The sequence below is a fragment of the Peromyscus eremicus genome, chromosome 13, assembly GCF_949786415.1.
Source record: "Peromyscus eremicus chromosome 13, PerEre_H2_v1, whole genome shotgun sequence".
Lineage (NCBI taxonomy): Eukaryota > Metazoa > Chordata > Mammalia > Rodentia > Cricetidae > Peromyscus > Peromyscus eremicus.
In genome coordinates this window covers 31,380,415-31,407,586 of record NC_081429.1, presented here as the reverse complement: position 1 = coordinate 31,407,586, position 27,172 = coordinate 31,380,415, and the positions used below count along the sequence as shown (strand labels likewise).

The 27,172-nt window shown below is 40.1% G+C and overlaps 1 protein-coding gene across 1 annotated transcript in view; it reads right to left on the bottom strand.

The window, feature by feature from the left end:
- Dock10 (dedicator of cytokinesis 10) overlaps positions 1–27,172 on the bottom strand; it is a 197,801-nt gene that overhangs the window by 87,498 nt on the left and 83,131 nt on the right. Inside the window, exons 4-11 of the mRNA XM_059278216.1 lie at positions 22,828–22,910; positions 14,493–14,565; positions 14,106–14,228; positions 13,730–13,864; positions 6,250–6,433; positions 4,421–4,506; positions 4,042–4,125; positions 3,769–3,924 (exon numbers count right to left, since the gene is read on the bottom strand). Of these exons, the coding sequence (XP_059134199.1) occupies positions 3,769–3,924; positions 4,042–4,125; positions 4,421–4,506; positions 6,250–6,433; positions 13,730–13,864; positions 14,106–14,228; positions 14,493–14,565; positions 22,828–22,910 (924 nt within the window). The remainder of the gene's footprint in view (positions 1–3,768; positions 3,925–4,041; positions 4,126–4,420; positions 4,507–6,249; positions 6,434–13,729; positions 13,865–14,105; positions 14,229–14,492; positions 14,566–22,827; positions 22,911–27,172) is intronic.

Below are 27,172 nucleotides of genomic sequence, written 5' to 3'. Positions count from 1 at the left end.
TGGTGATGCTCCACTTCTTTGAGATGTGGATCTTCTTGTGGCCAGAGAACACGGACTTGGCTCTATGCAGAGCCTCAAGTGCATGTTCCTTATTCTGCAGCTTGGTGCAGACGGACTTGATGACCTGGTGGCCACTGTGAACTCCGGCCACTATGCTCTGGGGCTTCCCAAAGGCACCACACATACTTGTATACACAATAACACACACACACACACACACACACACACACACACACACACTTACTTAAAAGTAATTATCAAGTAGAATTTATATTTCAGTAATTTAATTTAGTTTAGAAAAACTCTTCATTTGGGGTAGTTGTAGTGTGCTAAGAGTTGAAATTGCAAAAATAAGGAGAGATTAATGCAGGTACACAAAACACTTTGAAGGTCGAGAAATAGAAATCATTATTTTTTTTTCCTGAATTGTTGGATTTTGACTTTCATCCCATTTGCTGAATGGAAATAAATTACCTCCATTAACGCGACATCAGAAATTACAGGTCTTGTGTCATTCCGTTTATTTTTCTAATCCACCTTCACAATGAAAATGCCAAATCTTACTTTTTAAATGGTTGGCTTTGCAGGATGTGTTTGTGTAACAAAACATCGTCAGAGCCTGACAAATTAATTTGTAGGCTACTGAGGTTTAGCCTGATGAATGACTTCTGAAAATTCAGGAAGAGGGAAATTCAAATGTAGCTACAATGAAATAGCTTTATTAGTTCAGATTGCTGGTGTCAACTCCCATTTTCAAGGAAATATCTTAGGCGATGAAACCATCAGCTAGAATTTGGTGTTCTATTTGATTGACTGAAAAATTACACACTGTCAAAGTCTGCTTCCTCATTATAAAAAAGTCTTTCATTGAGTCTGTAGACACTCGTGTATGAAATGCAGCAGTTAGCTCTCCCGGAACATGGAGAACTGCTCTTCAAAACATGCTTATCAAAGTTAAGAATGATGAAGTTGAAGAGTGCCATTAGTGGAAGAGTGCTACAATTTCATTCAATGATAAACTCTCACCAAAGTGAGGCTGTTTATTGATTTTGATATGATTACTAACGAGTGCAATGAAATTATTTTTTGAAAGTAATTTCCTAGTTTATTTTTTTAAACACTTGTATCTACTGTAAAATTGCTTAAAAACAATTCAGAAGCTCAAAACCAACTTAACTGCTTGGCCTGTGAGACAGGAAAGGACATGGAAAAACCACTCTCAGGGATGACTCATTGTTTAAGAGCACTGGCTGCCCTTGCGGATGACTCAAGGTATACTTACACACATGCATATAAAACACCAATGCACATGAAGTGAAATGGAATAAAATCAAATAAAAATGAAAATGTTTCTAAAGGACACTGTTGGGACTTAAACAAATAGAGCCATGTAGCTTTTGAACACGTTCTACATGGAAGGAATCACATGCCTTTGGCACTGGAAAGAAAAGCCCATTGTCTCTGGGAGCTTGTTTTCAGGTGCACCATAGGAATGAAGTTACTAATGTGTCCCTGCTATTTTCTGTCATAGAGGGCTGTGCCCTTTAACCAAGTACGAAGCTTTCAGGAGAGACACATATTGAGTCGTGGGAGATGATAGAGATATCTGCCTAGCCAGCCAAATCATCCAAATCAATGCTGGTGATCAATGGGTGGGGAGGGGGATGACAATAATGATAGATATTGTCACACAGCCCCATCACTCTCACATCCAAAAATAAACCCATTTTCTTTGACTTTTGGTTTCCAAAATGGATTTTTAAATTGCACTTAAGAATGTGTTGGATGAAAAACATAGGTTTAAAATATTTATATTTTTAGTATAGGTCAATGTATGAAATGATAAAGCCCATTTATTTTTATGTAGTGTGCTGACTAAGTGGCTTTACAATTTGGATCAAGTTTTCTTAAATTTCCAAATGGTTTCAAAAATGAAGTTTTTAGGCATTTTTTTTTGTTTTATGTTAGACATGAAAGCATGGTCTAATCCCTTCTAATATCTTTTTCTACAAGGAAAATGCATCTCTCTGCTGCCGTGCCTATTGAAGTTTCTCTAATTCACGTTTCACAGTCTCAGGACCATCACACACAGTGGGTTTGTTCTTTATTGGCCTTTTACCCCACATTTCTCTGGTCTATCTCTCTTCCAACAACAATTCCTTCTTAGTCTTTTGTTGGCAACTTTGCTAGTCACATTTAAATGTTTAAATGTTTCTTTCCCTTCTCTATGCATGCAGAGATTCTTAGATGATTCCTCCCAGGTCAGTGCTTAAACTACATTTTCAGATTTTTATTTACATTCATAGTCACCTCTTTGAGCTGAATGAATGCTAAATTGCACCAAGAACCTTCCAAACTTTCCATAGATTACCTATTTGAAGTGGTTGCTGTTATTGCCCACCATTATGTAGAGGAGGCTGGGCTCAGACACCTGACCACATGGCACAATTCCTAAGTTCCAAAGCTAGGGAATCTGATCCAAGCTGTCCATCTCAATAGATTGTCCTCACCAAAAGGATGTACAAAGTATGTCTCTATCCTGTTCCCACAGCAGCAGGTAGGAGCCTTAAAGAGGACAGAGGGGCCAAGGACAAAAGGTGAGGAAGTCTTCTGGAAGAGTCCGTCAGTCCTGTGACCCACTGTGCCCAACTCATCAAATGAATTTCAATCATGATGGAGGCAGGTTTGGGACTGTGTAGGGTTAAGCAAGTGAACAATACCACTCCTGCCTTCTAAAGCACATATGGTTTGTGTATCAAAAACATGAAAATAAACTTTCTTTTCTGGGGTGGAATACAGCAATTGAGACTAAATAGAAGTCAGAAAAGACTGCATTGAAAGAGAATGAAAGAAAGCACTCTCAAACATTGACTGTGACTTGTACCAATGGTGGGGTGATGACTTATTTTTTTCTCTGCAGTTCAACATCTAATTTTCTTTTCTTATGTATTTGCAATAAGTCTAGAATTGTCCACTATTATGTTCCCACTAAGAGGAGATTTTCAAGAGAGTTCCCTTAGTAGAAGAAAAATTTTGTGTGGGTTTGGTGTCCTGTGTATTAGGTATTTGCAAATGCCTTTGTGACACCTGTCATTGCACAGAACACCCACACTTTTACTTAATGTTTATCTAGTACTTCTTTACTTGGTTTATCATTTAGTCTTATTCTAAGGAGGAATACTATGATATCCTAGAGTGGATTTGCTAGCTGGCTTCCCTCCAAGTGACAGCAAAACACAAATGTCAGTTTAAAAGCCATCTTGAATCAGGCATGGTGGTGTACACCAGGTATCCCAAGTACCTGGAGAAGTTGAGCTAGGATGATCATGGGTTCTAGGCTAGCCCGATCTACTCAGTAATAACCTGTCTCATAAAACTGAAGACTAGAGATATAGCTCATGGGAAGAGCACTTGCCTAGCATTTGTAAGGCCCTGAGTCCTACTCTCAGCATCACAATAAATAATTTCATCTTCACTATCACCAAACAGATACAAACAATCCTGGAGGAGACCACTGTGCTAATTTTGTATGAAGAATTCCAGAACACTGTCCCTTTGTTGATTCTTAAATATCTAAGTTAAGAGGAGACTTTTATAGCAGTATGTGAATAACTCTTCCTCAGAACTTGTGTACCTTTGCAATACGAGAAGTGTTGGTGAATAGACTCCCTGTACACTAGATGCTAAATCCTGGGATTAGAAAAGGTTGGGCTAGGATGGAGTGATGTCAGCTGTCTGGTTGTCTGATCGAATGAGAGAGAAACTTACATTGGTTACAGGATCGTTTTCGTTCTCTGTAACACATCCCTGAAGATTTAAGTTGAGCGCTCTACAGATGATCATGATTCTCTTGGCAGCTTTCTCTTCAAAGGGTTTGATCCCAAACTCATGTTCAAAAAGGTCCCTTTTTTGAAGCTTCAGTGTCTACAAAAAGTTTTCAAAAGTCTTTGTTAGCCAACGCTGATCATGAAAAAAGAAATTTTAAATTAAAATCAACAGTTATCTGGGTCAAGTTCATCTCCGTTCAGAATCCCTACTTACGTCTATATCTGGGTCCAGTGAGAACAGATTGAGCCTGTCCATGTTTCTCGTTGTTTTGACCGTGTCCTCAGTTTCTGTGAGGTACTGTGGAGAGACCCGTGTTAGTCTCTGGCATCTAAACTTCCTCATGGAGCCCAACACAACCACAAAAGCCAAGATACAGCCCCTTAGTTTTATTACTGTTAAGTCATCCATAAACACTGGGCAAATCTTAAAAAAAAATATGTTCTTATTTTCAAGGGTTGTTTCATATTAAGTAGAACTCTTTTGATTGATGAAAAATTCTAGATTAGTTTCTTAGTCTAAATCTTAAAAGAAAGCATTGGCATTTTTTTCCATTAAAGCAAAGTGTGTGCAAATACAATGTCAACTTCATTACTTTTGCAAAGTCGAGATGTAGGCTGTTCTCTGAAGAATCTGTTTCCTCCAGTGTACATTCACAAGTCACAGAATTATCCAATGGATCTTGAAAAGACAGAACAACACAGGTCATTTAATAATATGAGTTGTAGTTTCCTCATCTGTAGAAATACTGGGTTAGATTTAAGAGCTCAGAGGAATACTGATGAACCTCAACTTTCCTTTTGTCTCATCTACAATATGCCAGACTGTTGCACAATCATGTGCTGGAAATGAAACTTCCTGATAATTATTTTGCTATCATACCATGCTATCATCCTGTATCACTAAGAACTTTGGATCCTTATGATGCTAACATGTATAGGTTGTCTTGGCTTCCTTAAATAATGCAAAATAAAGTTTTCTCAAATATGTAAATATTTTTTTCTAATTTTCATTCTCAGGGCATCCATTTAGAGCTCATCTTTTAGCTTCAGCTACTTAAATTCTGCAGAACACTGAAAACGTAAGTACTCTATTTGACAATTAGTAAGCAAATAATAAGTGACTGTAAAAACACCTGCTATGGCCTATGGCAGGTGTGTGAAAACCAGCAAGTTTTCTTCTTCATTATCTGTGACTTTTTCGCTTTTGGGGACAAGACACACATACAAGTAGAACTTAATAATGGCTGTGTTTTGGTTTCTAATTCATCATTGTGTTAAAGCTTTCTTTGGGGAGCACTGACTGAATCAGTGGCTGAGAACTTCCCATCTATATAGCTAAGACTTGATGGTTACATGTTAGCCCTTTTCTGTTTTCTTCCTTCCTTCTCTTGGTCTATAATGATTAGAATATGATGAGGGAACTAGGCTGGAATAAAGAAAAAAAATGCGAATGTGTATGTGTGTGCATGTTTGTGTGCCTGCACAGGTGTATGTGTGTAGGCCAGAGGTCCATGTCTGTTGTCACCCTCAGTTGCCTTTTGTCTTATTTTTGTAGACATTCATGTAATGTGTTCCAACTGTCCTCACCTCTTCTCTTTCTTATCTTGTGTCCAGTTGCTACCACACCACTGTTACCAGTCCCTTCCTCAGATTCATGAGGTTTTGTCATGTGACCCATTTAGTTTAACCAGGGCCATCTGTGAATACAACTATCTATTGGTGACTACTCACCTTATTTTATGAGACATGTTCTTTCATTGAACTCAGAGCTCACTGATATGGATAGGCAGGCTGTCCAGCAAACTCCAGGGATGCCCCTGTCTCTGTCTCCCTAGTACCTGGTTTATAGGTGTACACTGCTGCACCCAGCTTTTTTCCTGGGTGCTGATATCTGAACTCACATCATCACACTTGTATGACAAGCTTGGACTTTAGTGACTGAACTAATCTTCCAGCTTTTTTTTTTTTGTCTTATGAAAACACTATGACACATGATGTTGAAACTTTCATATATCAGCTGAACTCAAGACTGTCAAAACAGCATGTAAAAAAGATGCCTTGTAGCTAAGAGGAAGTAAAACACGTTTGTTCTTACAGACAATATATCATGCTTATTAAATGTAATATAGTGCCCAAATCCAAAATGTACCTTCTACAAGATCTTCCCATCAGAAATGTGTATAATTTTTGTGTTATTGAGTCATGAGTACCAACATTGTTTGTTGCGTGAGAGCCTCAAGTCCCTTCCAGTCAACTCAAAATTGCACCAAAGGGTGGCAACTGCGATGATTTGGTAAAAGTAAAGATCTGGGGTGAATGTTCTAGAGAGTGTTGCTCAAGGATGGAAGAGTACAGCCTGAAAGACAGCCACTACCCAGCCAACACTTGGCCAGAGCAGGGACATGATTTTCTGAGCCCTTACCCAGCCCCAGCTCAGCAAGCTCTGCGCTCTTCCTTCCCTGGAGTGGCCCCTCAGGACTGATCTGCAGGATGCGGTTGAGTGTGTGAATCCACTCGTCCATATCTGACTCGGTTTCAGCTGCCAGCACAAAATAGGTCAGGTCGTTCATTTTCAATTCAAAGGCATATTTCCTCAGCCTGTTATTCTGTGGTATAAAAAGAAAGAACAAAACAATGAACCATGAGGCAGGGAGACATTTATGTGGTCTTGGGATTCCAAAGTCTTTCCATCCAGGTGGACAACAAAAAGAAAACCTTAAGAAAACACAACAGAAGTTTAGAAGAGTCTAGTCATTTGGTTTGTTTGTTTGTTTATTTATTTATTTGTTTTAGAACTTTTTGTACTGAAAGTATTTTATGCCTCTTTTAATTGTTTGGATGGCATTTTGGCTTAAACCTTTCATCTTTAGGCATACATGTGAATATACTGCAGCCTTCTTTAGATAACTGCTTTGAGGCTCCATTTTCATTTGTCACCTAAATTCGATCTGTGACTCATACTGACCCCTCACGCTCTAGGGACATCACCTGTCAAAGTACTAACAAGCTGCATGCATGTTGCCTTAGTAACCAGGGGACATTTCTTTCTTTGAGTCTTCCTTGATCTTTTAGCTTAATCAACATTTCAGCCATCACTTTATTAAAACCCTTGATACCCTGGACCCACACTCTGCTTGATTTTCTTTCTATCTACTGGTCTCTGCATATTTCCATACTCATTGATGGCTCTTCCCTCTTACCATTTCTCCAAACGAAACCCTCAGCTCTGCCTTAAATTCTCTTCACTCTCACATAGTCTAAAGGCTCCAAATATCCATACACAATGACACCCAAACCAACCTCTGCATTCTCCTTTAATTTTACATCTCTCCACTGTATTTGGTGGCCAACCAAGGGGGCCTCGCTATAGCTCCATGAATTGCCCCTGTAACACCGTTCTTGCTGAACCGAGCCCCACCCACATACTCTCCAGACACAGTGAGCAGACACTTATTCCCCCCATTCTGCAAGCCCAGAGACTGCACTAAATGACACAGGTAAAAAGTCAGCTTCTGCACTTGGGACTTGTGAATTGTTGGATGACCTGTGTCATTTAGTACAGTGACAGTTTACTGCCACAAGAGGGGGTTCTGTTCTGTTGGCACTTTGTACTGCTTAAAGCTCTACTTGGTCTCTGGACTTGCAGAATGGGGCAGGGGAGGGATAAATGTTAAACACCTAGCCCTAGAGATATTAAATCGGAAAGTAAGCATACTTAAACTTTGTATAGATGTTTTGAAAAGAGACACTACATTCTGTAAGGACACAAGAGAATTATTTGGACAAAGCAGAGTAATTGCTAAGATTTGCATTTTGATAGCAATTCAAACAAGCTGGGAACATAAGCAGAAAGGCATCAGCCTCACACTTAGTGTGCGAAGTGAATGGCTAGGAAGCTTAAGAATGCAAAACCCTAGATCCTCTACTTGGGAAGGGTGGGCAGATTCTCTCCATCTACCCTTACAGTGCCCTTCTGGTAAGCTGTGGTGCAGGAAGTCTCCAACTGCCTGAGATGCTCCTGAAACAGAGGCTCTACAGCCAAAGACAATGAGGCTGGAAAGCAATTCTCCTATTAAGATTCTGATTGCTTCACATGACGAGAGATACAACTGGACACCCAGGAAAAAACTAGGGAAGTCCAGAGTGCAGGGCATAGCTTCTGCTTGGATGTTGTCAAGATCTGAACATAGCACAATGCAAACAAATCTTAGTGTTGTTTGGAAATTCAATACTGCGGAATCTATTGACTAACCCGAGGCTGGAAATAACAAGGACTAGTTGTAAAACTACCTCAAATGCTCCTTCTGGGTCGGAAGTAAAAATGACTCCACCTGCAGTTCGCTCTGAAATCCAGTTTTAGAAGTAAGACTTGATTTTCTAACTTGCATTCTGTACTTCAGATGAGTTGGATATGGTTGCCAATATTTTAATAATTCAAAAGCATTGTTAAAAATATGCATCTTTTAAAAACATTTCAGCAAAGTATAACAAGTTCTTGTTTCTCAAAGCAGGATATTTATAAGTGAAATGGGCATCGTGTTTGTGCTTCTGAGAGACAGAGCAATCTGCCGTGCATAGCAGTTTCTGGGGAGGGTGTAACAATGCTGGAGTATGCTTATGCTGGGAGTGCTTTCTGATCACACTCCCTGTGTGGCCAAAGATGACAGATAGAACAAGCAAAGCAAAAGGACAAAATGGGAAATCAACAAGGTACTTGAATAATCCCAACATGCAATTGTGGCCATTGAAATAGTAATTGAGAGGTAATGACAATTTTTATACTCTCTCAGTTTCCCTCATTTAAATCAGTGTCCTCTGTAGTGAAGAGTTTATGGCTTCATTAACAATAGGGAATGCAGCATGTTATATGGCTCTAACATGCTTGGTGAATGGCGATAGACAGCCTGCAGCACAGTATTCTCTTCGCCTGGACACATCCCAATTATACAGACTGTAAAGAAAGTACAGATGGCAATAGAGGACTCATTGGTAAAGAGGGAGATTACCCAAACCAAGTGCTCCATTACATCTGCTATGCTGCTAGAATTGTTCATAGAATTTTATAGGAAGCAAAAGAGAATGATCAGACACATGACATCCCACCCAGGCTCATGATGCTCATGATGCTGGTGGCTCCCATTCATGTGACCTTCTCTGCTTTCTTTAGGTTTATCTGTTCATGCAGGAAACAAAACTTTATCCAATACTTTCTTTATGCCAATCACACAGCATTAGCAAATATTCACGTAAAGTGTTTTCCCTCTTTGAACTTGCATTCTACTTTTCCTGCTTTCTTTCCTTCCTACCCTTTCTTCCGTGTGTGTGTGTGTGTGTGTGTGTGTGTGTGTGTGTGTGTGTGTGTTTGTGTGTGTGTAATGTACATGTTTTTGTGTGAGCAAGAGTGCATGTACACTTATGTGCATGTGTGTAGAGGCCAGAGGTTAATGTCAATGTGTTCAATTGTTCTCCACTTTACTTTTTGAGTTACGGTCTCTGACTGAATTTGGAAATTATCCACTCAGCTAGGATGGCTGGTCAATGAGTTCCAAGGATCTGCCTATCTCTACTTTGCAGACTCAGGATTACAGATGAATGCTGCTTCATCCAACTTTTACATGGGTTTCTGGGAATCTTAACTCAGGGCCTCAAATACTTCAGCAACCATTGACTGAGTTATCTCCCCAGACTCCTAAACTTACCTGCTAATAGGGTGTCAATAAACACATAGGTGGAAATGTATGTGTATAGAGTATAATGTGAAATAATATAATATCATTGATATTATAATGAGGCGTTGTGGAGTGATAAATGTATTTCATTGCTGCATACATTGTGAAGACTTAATGTCTGGAGTTGTTACTCATGTCTTATCTGCATTTTTCACTTCTTTTTCTGAGTATTCTCCCCATGGTCTGGAATCTCTTTCAAGACAGAAACCATACCTGTTTCTGTATCTGGCTTTTCCAAAGAACTGTGCACACAGAAACTTTCTAAGTATGTGTATATTTGCGGAGATGACTCCTAAATCTCACTGCTTTAAACTGCATGTTAGCATATCACTGTGAGTTTCTTCGACCACATGGTTTATATAGGATGATGTATATAAGTGGGTATGCTCATTTTATGTGTTATAAACACAGCATTCCCATAGACACGTTTCTGTAATCTTGTATATTCCTCTACTTTATATCTAATTTTGCCACTTAATAGTTCTGTGACTTGGGAAAGCCACATTATCTTTTGGTTTTATTTTGATAAACAGGACAATAGTAATTATATTCCATCAACTATCTCAGGTAATATATTAAATGGATAAGGTTGTAATACATTTCTGGTTGTTACTATAATGGGAAATAAAAATATTCAGAGACAGAATTTGTTATTGGGAAGTATGTGGCTTCTAGATCCATTTTCTTTCAAAATTATACTCCTTCCATGTGACTACTTTTAAATGGGCATGTGTACCCCATTTTCCTATTGTTTAAGGTACCCCTGCATCTCATCCTCAGCCCCAGTTCACCCATGAAGTGAGTTGTCTAACTTGCAGAAAATATTTTAATTTCTAGCTTTAGCTAAACACATGAGGTTATTATTTAAAGCTTCCTGGCTCATGTGCTGGCAGGTGTCACCCCACTACCGACTTGAGCCTCTATGACAAGGTTTCAACCATTGGCACTGTTGAGATGAGACCTCAGACAGATGGGATTTTTGAGCCACTTAATTTCTTTCATAGTGGCAAGACCTGAAACGTAGAGATGAATGGATGGATAGATGGATAAACGAAATAATGAATGACTGAAAAAAAACATGAAGGGCCATGATTGGATAACCCAGACACAAATATTCCTTAGTCAGGATAAACCTGAGTCAGCAAAAGTGGTAAGATTGCTCCAGATTGGCCTATAATACAGATTCAATGCTGTTTGTTGATCATCTTTAAAAAAAGAAAAAGAACAAAAGAAACATGGTTAAGTTTTCTGTTTGTTACCCAGACTCAAGAACCTGCCATTCACAAACGTCATCTAATGTTTCTGAAAAAGAATTGACATTTCCTGCTCCTTGTGGTCCCCCTTGTAGTCTGTGTCTCGTCATTCCAATAATTATTCTTAGGAAAAAATAATGGTATAGACTGAGTCCAAATGAGTCAAGCTAAAATGCTGTGTTCACTAAAGGATTTTTATAAACTTGAACTCCCAAAGAGTTAGGAAGTTAGGTAGCACTTACTGAGACAAAGACTTGGTTCTTTTTTTTTTTTTTTTAATTAAAAAACCAAAAAAACAAAAACTGGCACGGATCCCTGGCAAAACAGATCTGACTCATCCTAGTTATCCATTTGTTCTGTGCTATTGTGTATGTGTGATTCATCTTTAGGCACAAAATGTGCTTGAGAGCTTACTAGAGTGATGGTTAAAATTTGTGTGGTTTCTCTTGCAATCTCCTTGCCATGTGTAAGTCAGAAAGAGCCGTGATGTAAGAACTGAGACCAGTGCTCCTGATGTGCATGGCCCCCCCAAAGACCGACCTCAAGTAACTGGAGCCCCTGCTTCCATAAAGGAAGAAGATTTTGGGAAAAGGTCTTGGTAAGTTCAGGGATATTTGAAGAGTTGATGAACTCTTCAAAAGATACACGTATAAAATCCATCGTGAGGAATCCCCGAGATCCAGATACTCTGTCTGTCCTCTGTTCTGTGACCCCAAATGAAGATGTCAGAAAGAAGACATGTGTAAAGATCAGTTTTGAGATGTTTGGAGCTAAGAGAATTATCACTCTTCTGCATTCCTAGAGCCTCCCACGTACTGTCATTCATATCTCCATTTGTCCTCTAGGGATGCTGAGTAACAGTGTGTTCTGATGTAACAGTGAGTGTGTTTTGATGTAACAGTGAGTGTGTTCTGATGTAACAGTGAGCATGCTGTTCTGATGTCTGTCTCTGACTTTAACAGGGAAATGAGTTCCCCATGCTTCAACACAGTTCCAAGCATAATATAGGCACTAAATAAGGTACTGAATGAATGAGCGAGTTAGTGAATAAAGATATGGATTAACTGACATATCTAGGGATCAGTTTGAGGAAGGTAAATCATAATTTACTAGTGCATTTTTCTACAATAGAGTGTCTTTCTTCCAAAGTTGTCAACTATATTTGGGTAATCAGGGGAGCATGGTGAGAACGTACTGTCACCCACATCCTTCCAAAGTCTGCACATTTACTTCAGTTTTATGGATGAGAGACCTGAGGTCAGAGGTTGAGTGACTCACTCAGAGGGCTCAGGAGGTCAACAGAAAAACTAAGATCTGAATGCTGACTTGAAGGAATCCTAAGCTTCTGCTGGCCCTGTCAGGGTCTTCTTAAGACAATGTTGTAAAAGAGATGGAAATAGATTCTAAATTAGAGATGGTGAAGACAGGGGCCTAAGGTAGACAGATTACAACACAATCTGGTAGAACGTCATTGAATATAAACTACATCCCTATAAGCTTAATGTATAAAAAAGGCTATGACAAGACCTTTTAGAAGGACTCACCAGAGGAAAAACAAAAAAGAAAATTATTTATAATTTCAGCTCTGTGTAATTATAAAATGTAATCATTGATCTCCAAAGTATTGTTACAGATTTGCTACAGACTTTAAGGCCAAGGAGTCTCCTTAGTGAGGAACAATAGACAACCACCCCCACTCTCCATTAAGATCCTCATTACCCTTTCCATATGGAAAGCTGGCATCTGCATTAAAATGCAATTAGCTTTCCCTTCTAGCAGGGTACTCAGCAACACTTAATTAATTCTTAAAGTTCAGCCTTCTTACTTCCTGGAGGAGTTCCAGATTTTAACAGATGAAGTGTCCAGAAATAGTTTAGGACGCAGAGACTGTAGACCACTCTATTTTGCATCTATAGATCTAGGTAGGTGCCCTGCCTAATAGTTCAGGATGTAGACTCAGCTATGACATGACAAGCTCTGAGAGTGACTTGGGTGTGCTTATTACACGAACTGTATTGTTAGGGTCCAGAGTCATAATGTGAAATTTGAGGGGTGATGGCTACAGTACTCAATTGCTTCAATTTTTAAGTAAAGGAATAAAGATGGATTCGTGTGAGTGAAGAATGGAAATGAAAGGGCATCCCATGTCCATGGAATGGGAGACATCCATGGAATTATCCTTCCACTTGATATAGTGGTTTGTGACAAGTATAATACTAAGTAAAATAGTTTGATGATCAAAAACTTCCAGAACAGCCTTGTCTGTAAACTCTTGGCAATCAAAGGAATCCTTGTCTTTAAAGAAAAACCTCCACTTCAAAGAAACATGCTGTGTGTGCACATTGAATATATTACCTGGTTATAAAGAGAAGAGCATTTATGAAGTATATACTTTAAGGTGTGACTGACATGTCACCTTCATGAATTTCACTAATTCAGTTGTCTTCTAGGCTGTAGAATGGATAAGGGTCGTTTTCTTCTTTTCCTTGAAATAGCTCAGACTTGTTTATATTTGTTTACTGCTCCTACCCATTCTTTAGCCCATAGATCTTTTAGTCTCTTTTCTGTTTATTTCTTTTTAATTATTTTTGTCTCTTTCCAAAATGCCTCTTCAAATATCAATATTTCTTTTCCATATTGCAACCCACATTTCTTCCATCTATTTACCTCTTTTTGGGAGGTTGTTTTTTACTGAAAAGTTTTCCAACTGATTCCACGGCTTCCTCGTCTCTCCGCTTATTTCCCGTTTTTTGTTTCTATTGGAAATAAGTTTTGTGGAAGTAGGATCTAGACTGTGTGTCTTTCAATGTGTTCCCAGAGTCCAGAATGTTCTTGACTTATACAGATATGTTCTAAGTATTTGTTGCATGCATCATGCAACAAAAACAAAACCACCATGGGGAGGAGAGATTTCACTCACCTGTATCACACCTGTGCAGGAATCCAAAAAGATGCAGCCTTTGGGTTCTTTGGATATCTTTTCGTCTTTGTAAAAGTTCATAATGTAGGAGTTGTCTGGCAACTGAGTCAGCTGGAAGTAGCGCTTTTTGAATGACTAAATAAAAGATAGAAGGAGGGAGTGTGAAGTTCATTATACTGCTACTCATGGGAATGACAAGTCTTCAAAGTTCTTCAGCAGGGCAGTGCTCTAGAGCAGAGACTGACTTCTGTACACATAAAACATTATAGAAAGCACGGACATCATGCCAATGGTTCCTCTCCATGCTATGACCCAAGAAGGGAGGTGAGGAAAGGGGACAGGGCGGGGATTGGGATCACTCTTGATGCGTCCTTACCCGGACAGTGACAGTGTTGTTCACAGTGCTGTTAAAATTCCCCTTGTAGAGCCAGCCCGACTTGAACACACCAGTGCCTCCGGCTCCCCCACCGCCCTTGGAAGATGAGTGGGATGTGGTATCCTGCAATGAAAGCCGTCATTAGTATTGCAGCCAGCCTTGTGGAGCCCAGATCTTCGACACTGCACTTCCAAACGAGACTCCTTTTTCTCCCTGATTCATCCGCAATAATCATTTCAGTGTCAAAACAAACATGATTCATTTTGCCTAAAAGCCCCAACACAATCAGTCTCTCTTGCTCATGAAAAACAGATTGCCAAGAAGCCAGTGCAGACAGGAACTAATTGCCCTCCTGTTTTAAACCTGTCACTCGACACAGTCACTTACTTCGTCCTTATCAGCATCTTCATGGTCCACCTCAAAGGAATGTGAAGGAAGCTTCTCTGGCTTGTGTTCCGCTCTGATATTTGAAAAAACAAAAACAAAAACAAAAACAAAAACAAAAGGTCTGGTTTGTTATTTGATATTTTGCTTTTGTTTTCTACTGTTCCCAAGATCACAAGGCTCTGCTAACATTGTTTCAAAATTTTTTTTTTTTTTATGCTTTGCAACCTTAAAAATCTCGGGGTTCTTTTTCTCTGGGAAGAGTTAACTTTTCCCTTACATCATCATATCATATCTCTACTAAGTACATATTTTAACTCACGGAGTCATTATTGACATAATTTTGTACATATCTTTTTGTATTGAAGGAGAGCAAGGAAGATGGATGGAAATCTTGGAGTTTTGTCTTCCGTCTTCTGCATTCTCAAGTAGAATATTAAGCACAGACACCTTTCTTAGCTTTTCTGGGTCACCTGTATGTGACGTGGCCAAGGCTACTGTAGGATAGTTGTCTAAGCAGCCTCAGGCGTGGGAGGCTTTGAGTCCCGAGAGGCAGCCTGGGTTTTGGCCTTCAGGTTGTGTCATGCCCCAGTGGTAGGCCTTCAGAAGGCCACTCAAATGGAGCAGCAGTGTCTGCCCATGTGGTATGCACCCTTGCCATTGCTGTGCTTTCAGCTGCGGCATGACTGGTCACCCTAGAGGAGCAAGCAGGCACATCTGGCTTTATATGCCCAGAATAAAGTAAGTCTGAATTAAGTTTCCCTTGGCACAAGTCTGTCTCATAATGAATGGCTGAAGAAGCCAGACTCTCCACTCAAAGTTTAGGCTTTCTTCAAAAGTCAGCCCTTTGCCACCTTTTAAGGCATAAAGTTTCATATGCAGACATTTCATATATTTTTTAAATATTTATTTATGTGTTATGTATACAGTGTTCTGTCTGCGTGTATGCCTGCAGGCCAGAAGAGGGCGCCAGATCTCATTACAGATGGTTGTGAACCACCATGTGGTTGCTGGGAATTGAACTCAGGACCTTGGAAGTGCAGCCAGTGCTCTTAACCTCTGAGCCATCTCTCCAGCCCTCCATATAATGTTTTAAGATGACACATCAGCCGGGCGGTGGTGGCGCACGCCTTTAATCCCAGCACTCGGGAGGCAGAGCCAGGTGGATCTCTGTGAGTTTGAGGCCGGCCTGGGCTACCAAGTGAGTTCCAGGAAAAAAAAAAAAAAAAAAAAAAGATGACACATCCTGTAGAATCTGAATCTGACTATGAGAAAAGAAGACCAGAAGAGAACAGATCCTATCACAAATCTGTTCCTGAGCTGACAGTGTTCCCCAGAGAAAGGGAAAGGGGTAAAGGCTTCTTATTTATGTTCCTTCTGTGCGTTCTCACATCATGCTCCCCAATGGATGTAAAGTGCTCTTTTATCCTCCCTCTAAAGGACACTCCAGTGCCTACTTCCCAGTGCGCCATGGGAAGTTGTAGCACAGAAGAAAATCTTGTTCGTTGTTAAGTAAGCATTGTCCATTTCTTAATAAACTGTCAAAAATTAGAAAATGTTTACATCCATCACCATTGCCTGTCCCTTGACATTTTCCGTCCCTCGGTCCTGAAAGCTACTGTGATGAACACAGGACTTGAGATTCAGTGTTAAGGATGAAATGTGGAATCTTCGGTTGTCTTCTTCTCTGCTTTTTTTGTTTGTGATCTTGGTAAAATCTCAAGACCTGCTGGTCAGTACTTGCAAGTGGTAATTGTCTTCCTCATCAGTTAAAAGTGGGAAGAAGAGCCCAGTACACTGCTAGGCAGGTTCAAGCCCCTTCCCACTGCATCAAGGCTGTGCAAGGTGTCACACCACAGGCACCAGGTTTCAGAAGCCCGCCCATGGACCAGGGACAGATCCCGATCCCCCTACCTGGGTGCCCCCCAAACAGGAGACCTCCATTTGGGGGATGTGGGGATGTGGGGTGGCTTGGGAAAGAGGGCTGGGGGGTGGAAGGAGGGAGGAGGGGGTATCTGTGGATAGTATGTGGAGTGAGTAGAAAATTTCTTAATAAAGAAAAATGAAAGAAAAAAAAGTGGGAAGGAGAGCTGTAGAGAGTGGTATTTCAGGATTATCCCCTCGGGCTAGGAGGTGGGGTGGAGGGAAGGGCTTACTGTGCAAGTATGAGGACCTGAGTTCAAATCCCCTGCACGGATGTAAAAGTCAGATGTGCCTGTGTATGACTGTAATCCCAGTACTGGTAGGGGTGGGGCAGGAGATAGGAAGTTAGTTCCTAAGGGTTTTTCTGCTGTTCACTATAGCTGAAATGGTGAGTTCCAGATTCATTTAGCAAAGCCTGTCTCAAAAAATAAGAGTAATATACTCAATGTTGACCTCATGGAGTCTACATGCTCATATAGAGAAGAAAGCACCTGCTGGCGCACACCACACACACACACACACACACACACACACACACACACACACACACACGGAGGTTATCTCCTCTTCAAGTCTGGCACATAGTAGGCATTCAAAACATATAGCAGGTAATAGATAAGTATAACATATAGTTACACTAAAGTTATTTCATATCAGAAAACAATAGCATGTAATATGACATTCCCCATCCATGGCTCATTGACAAGCTGGAAGATGTTTAAAAACACAGATGGAGTTTTGTATTCAAGCTTAAATGTGCATGGGATATTGCTCTTTGTCTGATCACACGTGTGGATAATCAGACTTTGGCACACAATACTGGCGCCCCAGACTTGTCTAATCTTGCTATTTTGCAGAGATAAAAATGAAGAGCATAAGGGCCACTTATATAAACACAAAGGAGAGATGGGGTTGCAGGATGTGCTTGTGAAATAACTTGATCAGGAAAGATGACTTCAAATCATCACAGAAACCATATTAGGAAGAATATAGCCAGTTTTTAATCTTTTTTTCTTTGCAGGGCCTCAGAGATGTTCTAACTCATCTATGCTAATTGTCACCATGATGTTAACTTGTTCTGTTCTTTTTGGTCATGGTCACCTTTCTGGGAAGACATAGCAAGAAGTCTTCACAGTATTACCCTAGGACCACTGGAAAATTCTTCCTACCCCATTCCTTTTCCCCATAATAGCATATGATACTCCTTGAACAAGAAACAACCCCTTTCACATTTTTATTCGATTGACAAGAGAATGCCTTCGAACACAATCTTCTTCCTCTCTTCCTCTCACGAGAGGTGACATGTCATCTGAGTTTCAGGGGCAATTTCAAGTGGCAAGTTTCAGAATGATTGCTTGAAATGTTTTATCTGAAATATGTGCATTATGGGATTTTTACATTGATGATATGGTAGCAAAGGGAATGTGGAGGAAATGCCCATGTTAAGTCATCACACATACATTTTTGTAAACTATAGAGGGAGTTATATTAAGAGCTATCACCACAAAAATGATGATGTGAAGTGATTCATTTCTTAATCAGCGAGATTTGACTATCTCACAATGCTTCCATATTTCAAAAGATCCCTTTGCACATGATAGGAACATATAATGCTATCTCTTATTACAGTGAATAAAAAAGTATAATGAACCTTAAATCCAACCAGAAAGTGTTTGGTTAGTCCCATAACCCTTTTGCTACTATGAACCAGTGGACCTATATTGCCAGACCAGTCATTTCTATAAGTCACAGGTTTCATAGCTTGGCAGGATGTATGACTACTTTTCTCCTCTGGTAGCATGCATAGCAGCTTCCAGCATTATGAATGCTAGTGAGCAAGGATGAAGCTTCCATGTCAGAATCAACTTGTTTCTTCAGGTTTTATGACTCTAATATGTGGTATCTTCAGTAATAAGACCTTACCATCAAGTTATGGAGGGTACCAAAAACCACAGAAACAGTCTGGACAAGTCTTACAAGGCAGGCCCACTGGTGCTACAGTGTCATGACTGTTATGGGAGTCATCAGTCACTTTTGTGATTAAATTTAAGGCCTGTTCCTAGTGATGAAACTTGTATTGGACACCATTGTTGAGGCCAATAACTTGTAGCTACATAGGTCATAGGCCTTAGAGGAGAACCTATTACTATCATTCTGCTAAATGGATTGTATGAGCTGTGGGGGCGGTGTCAAGGTCATCACAAGGGAAGCCATAGAAATGACTAACCTGGGCTCATAGGAGCTCATAGACTTTGGACCAGCAGCTAAGGAGCCTGCTTGGGACCAACCTAGGCCCACTACATGTGTGTGACAATTGTGTAGGTTAGTCTATTTGTGGGACTCCTAGCAATGGGATAAAGGCCTGTCCCTAACACTTGAGCTGGTTTTTGGGAATCTGTTCCCCATACTGGGTTGCCTCATCTAGCCTTGATACAAAGGGAGGAGCTTAGTCTTACTTCAACTTGATGTACCATGCTTTGCTGACACCCATGGGAGGCTGGCTCCTTTCTGAACAGAAACAGAGGAGGAGTGGATGTGGGGGGCAGATGGGAGGCAGGGGGAGGAGAGGAGGGAGGGGAACTGCAGTCAGAATGTAAAATGAATGAAAAATTTAATTAATAAAAAAAGAGAAAAAAAATTGTATCTCTGTCTATTGCCTTCAAAATTCAACTTGAAGGAACATTGGGTGGTTTCTAAGAACCTTTGGAATCTCAAGATAAAAGACTGGCCAGCGACTTTATATTTTGAGTTTGAACCCAATGTGAGTAATCATTTTCAGGGAATCTTATTTTTCTCTTCCTCCTATTTCCCCAAGAAGGATCATGACAATACTTGAGTGCCCCTACAGTAATTATTTGTGAACTTAGTGCTCACAATTCTCATGTAAAATGCAACAACAGTTCCCATTCTATATGGTTAACCTGAGAAAATGTATGTACCACACCTAACATATTCTAACACACTGGAGACAATGAACAAACATTTGTTTAACTATTTAAGGTTTTTTTCCCCTGTTATATTTAAGACAGATTTATAGTAGCCTGGGCTGGCCTTGAACACACTATGTAGATGAAAATGATTTTGAGATCCTAATCCTCCTGCCTCCACCTCTTGAGTGTTTGGTATATACTACCCTGCTCAGCTTCCTTTCTTTAAAAAGAAATAATTTTTGTTCTTGCTTAGCCTAGGTGAGCTGGCCAAGCTTGATTTGATTTTCAGTCAAAAAAAAAAAAAATATGGGGGGGAGGGGAGGAGGGGGGAGAAAAGGAATCCGTGGCTGATATGTAAAATTAAATTAAATTATATAAAAAAATATACCCTTGGGAAATATGCTTTCTCAGATCAACTGTGGTAAAACTTTTCTGTTTTTGTTTTATGTTGTGCAACTCTGGATTTTATCAATGCTCTAATGAACTCAGCATCATCGTAGATTTTTATGCTATTCGAATCTCCCAGGAACTCCAAGTTCAATGCTGACTATGTGAAGGCTGACGCTTCATATTCTGGTAAAAATAGTGGATCTCTCTAGTTTGGTTTGTTGAACACACATTTGAAATCATGCAGGTTCATAAGAGTTAAAATTAACATGCCTTCAAATTTAGAGAATGTATTTCACTTCTTTTTTTCTTTGTACTTTTTCCATAATTTCATCTTTTACAATCTTATTTTGCAGTCTTAGCAACTTGTAAAAAGAAACGATCAGTTTAAATTGGTAGCAGACATAGGAGAGTTCTTCTAATCCAGGAGGTATGAACATGATTTACTTTTAACAGCCTCGCAAGGCCTAAGGAAATTAATCTGTTTCCACTACTGACCTAAATATGCATAGTCTTTAGGGGGCAGCTCTTAGCTTTGTAAAATTATTAAAAAATAACTCTCCTATGCAATGTTGAAGTATTCATTATTCTGGGGCATATACTAGGGGATTCTGCTCTAGAACTTATGTTTATGATAGAATGTATTTCATGTGAATATAATGAAAATAAGTTAAAATTTCAGACTTCGTAGCACACTTTCCTGTTCTTAATATCTACTTCCACATCTTTAGATAATGTGAATGAAATTCTCAACAACCTTTCAGTTATGTTCTCTCACCACGTGGGAGAGGTGTCTATACACATGAAAATCCTAACTCAGTAACCACGCCCAGGAACTCTCCTTAGTGGACATGCTTTCCATATCCTTCAAGAGAGGGAGAACTCAGTGAGCCTGAAATACTGTATTTCCTTCTTTTATAGCATCATGTCTATAGTAACAGATAGTGTTTGGTAGTCAAAGTTACTTGAAGTGCTCCATATATCTAAGGGAATGGAACATTTTTTACTCAACAGTGAAGGGGAGATCATTCATCAGGCAAAGCACTTGCTACACAAGCATATGGATTGAAATCTGGATCCCCAGCACCCTTGTAAGATGCTGGGTGGGCACAGTAGCCCATCCCCAATTTCAGTTAGGATCTCGGACATTGGGGGGATCCTTAGAGCAAGATGGTTGGCGAGACTAGCCACACTGGCAAGCTCCAGATCCACTGAGAGACCTTGCTATGAATAAGAATCAAGCAAGAGCAACTCCCAACACCATCTTTGGGTACACTAGAACACACACAAACATGCATGAGTACCGCACTGACAACATTCAAAAATAATGGGAGATGAAGGTGGCTGCCTAGGCCCTGTCCTTTAACATGTGTTTTTTTTCAAGCGTGGATATAGCTTCCAAGTTATGAGTGATTCTCAGATCTGTTCTTAGAAGGAGGGAGCACAGGTGTTAGAAAACAATTTGATTTTCGATTGCATCTACAGGAAGCGTGTGACTAACACCCAGACATCTTGAATGTCATCATTACTTAAGACACCCCAGAGTGTGACAAGACTTTCCCAACGAGAAGTTACAAGAGATTATCATTAAGGAGTCCCGAGTTTTTCAAAATGTTTAGAAATCTGTAGGAGTTAAGGTCACAGGGCTTTCTTTGAAAATAGACTTCCTGTTTTGAAGAAGCATTGGCTTGCTCTTCACAGTGAGACAACTTCTGGAAAAAAAAAAAAAGGGTTTTCTCCTCTCCTTTCTCTTCCATGTCACTCCTCCAAATGAAGGCGAAGTGATTTCTAAATACATTGCACCCTCGTGGGCATTCCTCAAGCCTTCTCTTGCAGTAAGAATAAAACTAAGCTCCCCTCTAGGGTTCATAAGGTCTTTGGATTCTTGTTGCTATGCTCCCCTCCAGCCTCCCAGCCTCTCCTTCTGCTCAGGTGTTCATGCCAACTTTGTACCCCTCCCACCCCATCCCACTCCCAGAACCCTTTTTCCTGAGATCACAGCACTGGTAGCTACAGTCCCTTAAGATACAGTTCAAATGTCACCTTCTGAGAGTCACTCAAAAATCCCCCTTTCAGAGTCTGCCTTCAGGAACTGAGACAGCACTTCCAAGTATTAAGACTTGCCCAGGGACAGAAAATATTGCAAAGTAGAGCTGAATTTTGTGCCATGGACAAATAAAATAAACCCAACCCAGTGTGTATCACTTGAGGAAAGTAGAAGCAGACACTGAACTTTTGAACTTTTTTGGTAGTCTTTATTGCTTTTTTTCCTGAAGTATTTGTGTCTTTGGATCATGTTTATTTGGTGAACCATGAGTTGAGAGGTACTAGTTCAAAGCAGTTTTTTTTTTGTTTTGTTTTTTAGTTTTCAGCTACTCCATCCCAATTTGGGAATGTTGTATATTAAAAATAAATTTTTCCATAGTATTATATGCCAAGAATTATCCTGAAGGGGACTCAGCAGAGAAATTCCCCACCCTTTGAAGGCTTTTATTTCAGTAGGGGCAAAAACAAATAAATACTGTAGCTCAGGTGAGCAGGTGGGTCTCTGTGGAGTGATGCTTGAGAAGAAGCAGAACAAAGTGACCTTCTTAAAGCCTTTATGGTCCCAAGTGTTAGGCGGAAGTTATGCACTGAGTTTCTATTTCACTCTTTTTAGATAGAAGCCCTTCTGTGGAATCCATTTGCTTGCTTTTTGACATCCCACAGCGAAAGCACGTAAAGCAAGTGGTGGATATAAATGCTGTATGGGATTTGGTCAGAAATTCTCTGAAGCATTTGGCCTTTCCCAGCGCCACTGTTGAAAGGATAGCTCATCAATGAATGGTTCAAGGATGAGCAAAAGCTCAAACTACAGTAGGCATCAAATTAGAGAAGACTGAGCCTCATTCCAAACTCTTACTATAACAACATAACTATTATGTTGCTGATCAAAATGTTCTGTACCTTGACTCAGAAATTTTGCAAAATGTACCTTGATACAAAATAAACACGCTTGTGTTCATAAACAATGTTGAAGCTTGCAAAGAGGTGATTTTTTTAAATATATGCAAAAAAGCCCACGTAATCTTTATAATAAACAGATGACACATCCTTACCGGGATAACTGTCGAATGTCTCCAGAATATTGTTCGTATTTGTAGTTTACCACGTACCACTGGGAACTGTAGAATTTACAAGCCTGAAACAAACAAAAGAGACAGTTATAAAACTTGTCATTAAAAGTCAGTTGTGCTGGCAAAATGTTCTCATGATCACAGGCAGGCTCGGAGGTGGCCATGTCAGCCACTTCAAGGTAGGTAAGAGTCCCGCCCCTCGTAATCACCAGACATCCTCCAATGTCATGGAACTCTCTCCAGACTCCTGGAGGAAGAACTGTTTAACACAGTGTTTCTGTTTCACTTCATTACCAGGAAATGTGTGGCTCGTCACAAGAAGCATTGTTTTTAGCGTTCCTCGCCATTGCAACCATCATCTGATGGTTCGTAGTCATGAAGGATATTTTTATTTGTATCTAGTCCTGTCATGATTTTAGCCTCTTTTTTTCTGACTCTTCTTTAGCAACTGAACTACTATTTCTTCTGCTTCTCTAATATTATCACACTTGTTGGCCCAGCCTATAGCTGGTTTTTCTGCTTTATCTCAAAACTTTGCCATGATTATTCTTGAGATCACTGAGAATTATGTTGAAAATGAAGCTAATGAATTATGTGATGATTGATGTTGTGGGGTAGTTTGATCACATTCTGACACTCCTGAGATTGACAATAAAGCTTACTTTGAATCAGAGGGCAGAGCTAGCTACTAGTCCACCAAAATTAGCCATAGAGGTTTTGAAGGACCAAGGACATATAGAGAGACACAGGAAGTAGTAGGGAGGGGTTTAGAAAGATTCTCAGCCTTTTGGATCAAGGAAGGAGAGAGAGAAGAAGTCACTGGTTGCTTCATGGCCGCTTCTCTGATCATTCAGATTCTTACCCCAATATCTGACTCCTAAGTTTTTATTGGTAAAGAATAATTAGAATAAAAGAATAATCAGCTTCAGGCTGATTTTGTATTATTTATTTGTGTGTTGTATGCAGATGTGTACTTGTGGCCAGATGTGTATTTGAGTGCTGCCATTCTCCATTATCCCTTTGAGACAGGCTGTACTGGACCTAGAACTCAGTAAATAGGCAAGACTAGCATGTCAGTGAACTTCAAGGGTCCTCTGGTTCCCAACTGGCATTACCCACAGTTTTAGGATTACAGATGCACTCCATTAGGCATACAATATGGGAACTGAAGACATGAAATCAAGTCCCAGTACTTGTGTGGCAGACACTCTACTGACTGTACTATCTCCCTAACCATTGATTGATACCACTTACAGACATAAAATATTTTCCAAACACCTACCTACCACGTAGCTTATTGTAACAACTGTGGATTCGCAATAGAGATTTCACTATGTCAAACTAGATTTTAATACCCCTTTAATTCTAAAATGACATAGTTTTGAGAATTAAGTAGCTGTCTATTAGGATTACAAGCAGACCATGTCTTCTTGCACTAGTGGAAGAAAATTGAGGCACCATGAACTTGTTGACCTTTGAGGAATAATGGCCCGTGAAGCTTTCTTTGTAACCAAGGATAAGATAAACAGACGTTATCACACAGGTCTGCCGACAGGAAAGTAAAAGCATGACTTCTATAGAATTAGATGGAAACAGGGCGTAGTCCACTACAAACAGGGGAGCAAGAAAAGTAAGGGAGAAGGGTGGAAAAGGACCACAACTCCTGGAACTCAGGCTCTTCGACTGAGGCTGCTGTGGGCCTTTCTGTTCCTGGTCTGGATCTTCGACAACTTTGCTTTAAATGAAACCTTTTAGACAAGACACATATTAAAAAGTCCGAGGCAGGGGACTTCAGATGTCCAGCACAGGCAGGTTTGGGGACCTTATCTGTTCTAGGTTCTCTGGCCCTGATTTCCCTCAGCCCTGGAGCTTTATTTGTTCAGAGAAGTGCCCACGCACAAACTGGCAGCCCAGGACAGAGCAAGTGAGGCTGGGACAAGGGTAGGAGTGGGAGGCTGGCAGCGTGCGTGCAGTGCCAATGAAGACTTTAAAACAAAGCTGAGCTCATGGAGCCTGTGAGTAGAGGCTGGGAAGAGAGAAGGAAAAGGGAAGGTGATCAGTGGCTACTAAATTGCAGTTCGTTAGAAGTAATTTTCAGCACGTCATGACACAGGAGGGCGACCATCATAACTGTATGTACTGCGATTTCAAAAACCTAGGGAAAGGATTTTCAGCGTTTTCACAAAATGCAGATAAAACTTTGAGGCAACAGATGTTGACTCAGATCTGAAAGTCATACAACATATACATATAATATAATATTATTTCATAAATATACACATTTTGTTTTTACATACCAGTCTTTTAATTTTAAGAAAAATATACTTACTTTTTGTGTATGTGTGTGTGCCTCTGTGTATGCACAGACATGCCTGATTGCTACAGAATGCCTGTAGAGGTTAGAGAATAATTTTTGGGAGTTGTTTCTTTCCTTCTACCTTGGTGAGGCAGGGTCTCTCTTATTTCTTGGCATACTTGAGGCTAACTGGTCTTTGAGCTTCTAGAAGATTCTCCTGTCTCTGTATCCTTCCTGCCTTAAGAGTGCTAGGGTTACAGATGGCCACAACTGCATCTGGATTTTTCTCTCTCTTTTTTTTCTCTAAATGTGGGCTCTAGGGCTCAAACTCAGGTTGTGTGGCAAGTGCTTCTATCCACTGAGCCAATTCCCGAGTCCTCTTTGCCAGTTTTCAAAGGTAACTGAATGAATAAGAATGACAACTCTCAATCCTATCATAGAAAGTTGTTTTTTTTTGTGAATCCTTTGGACAGCCTTTGTGCATTCTTTGGACATCCACTAACAAAGAAATTTGCAGCTGGTCCAAGTGCAGAGGATGTGAGTTTGAAAAGTCCTCAGACACAAAAAGGACATCTGTGTCATACTCTCTCCACTCAAACTCTGAGACCACGAGGAGGGGAGGAAGGCTGCAAGACCCAGAGGTCAAGAAAGCCTGAACTAATCAGGGTCCTCTGGGCATGATAGGATCTCTGTTCTTGTAAACTCCTGGCAGCTGTGGTTGCCTGCACAAGACCTGCCCGACATCAAGCCAGTAAGTGTTCCAGTACAGAGATACACGAGCAACCATATCTAGTCGAGATGTTGACCGTTAATGATTTCTGGGGACAGAAAAGTCATTTTTTTTTTCCAAGGGTGTGGCCCCTGGTAGGTTCTTGGAACCCCAGTGAATGGCCTCACACCCATGAGTATATGGGTAGCACAAGCTGGACTTGGTTATCACAAAATAAAGAGAAGAGGGCACAAAGTTGGGAGCATGATGGGGGGTGAGTCTGGGAGGAGTTAGGGGGCTAAGTGAGGAGTGACTATGATAAAAATGTATTGTGTGTGTGTGTGTAGAAAAGATATATTTTAAAAAGAAAAACACCATTCCTTTCCCCTTCTCTAAAAAGTTCTCCACTAAGACAGGGGAACACAGGGAAGAAAGGCTTGAGTGGATAGGTTTGAACAAAATGATGTACTGAGCTAATCTTCAACACAGACTGGCCATTCCTAGAGCCTTATGTGCAAAGTACAGAGGAAGAAAACAGAGCCTTAATAGGCCCCTTGGCTAAAAGCACTTTTCTTCGTCTTAGACAAAAATGCCAGACATTCAGACAAGGAGTAGAAAGACCAACAGCACGCTGAGCCAGTCTGTCTGGACTCCCAGGGTAGTGGTCATTTCTCCTCCCTTACTTTCTTTAATTCCTATCTTGTGGTCATTTTCGTGTGAAACAAAATGTGTTTTAAGATATATTTATTTTCAATTTATGTCTATAAGTGTTTTTGCCTGCCTGGATATGTGTGTATCATGTATGTACCTGGTGTCTTTGGAGGCCCAAAGACGATACCAAATTCTCTGGAACTAGAATAACAGAGGGTTATAAGTTGGCATGTGTGTCTGGGAGCCAAACTTTGGTCCTCTGCAAGAGCTGTAAGCTCTTTTAATAACTGAGTCATCTCTACAGCCCTCAAAATGTGCTTTAAAATGGAAAATTAAAAGCATGACGCCCACTCCATGTTTTCATTCCTCTAGAACATGTTTTTTTTTTTTTTTTCCCTAGTCTGGCTTTGCCTAGTTTGTCTCTAGGTTTAAACTGGTGTATGGATATTACTTTTATTCAGTTAATGTTTTAAGGATCTTTACATTTGATTTCTATTTTGTTTTCTTTCCTTTATTATTCTTTTTATTTTGGTGGTGTAAGGGCCTTGAACATGTTAGGCAACTATAATACCACATGGCTATATCTGTAGCCCCATTTACATTTGTTTTCTAAATTTGACTTATAGAATAATGAGATATTGTACTATAATTCACTAACCTAAGCCTCCTAA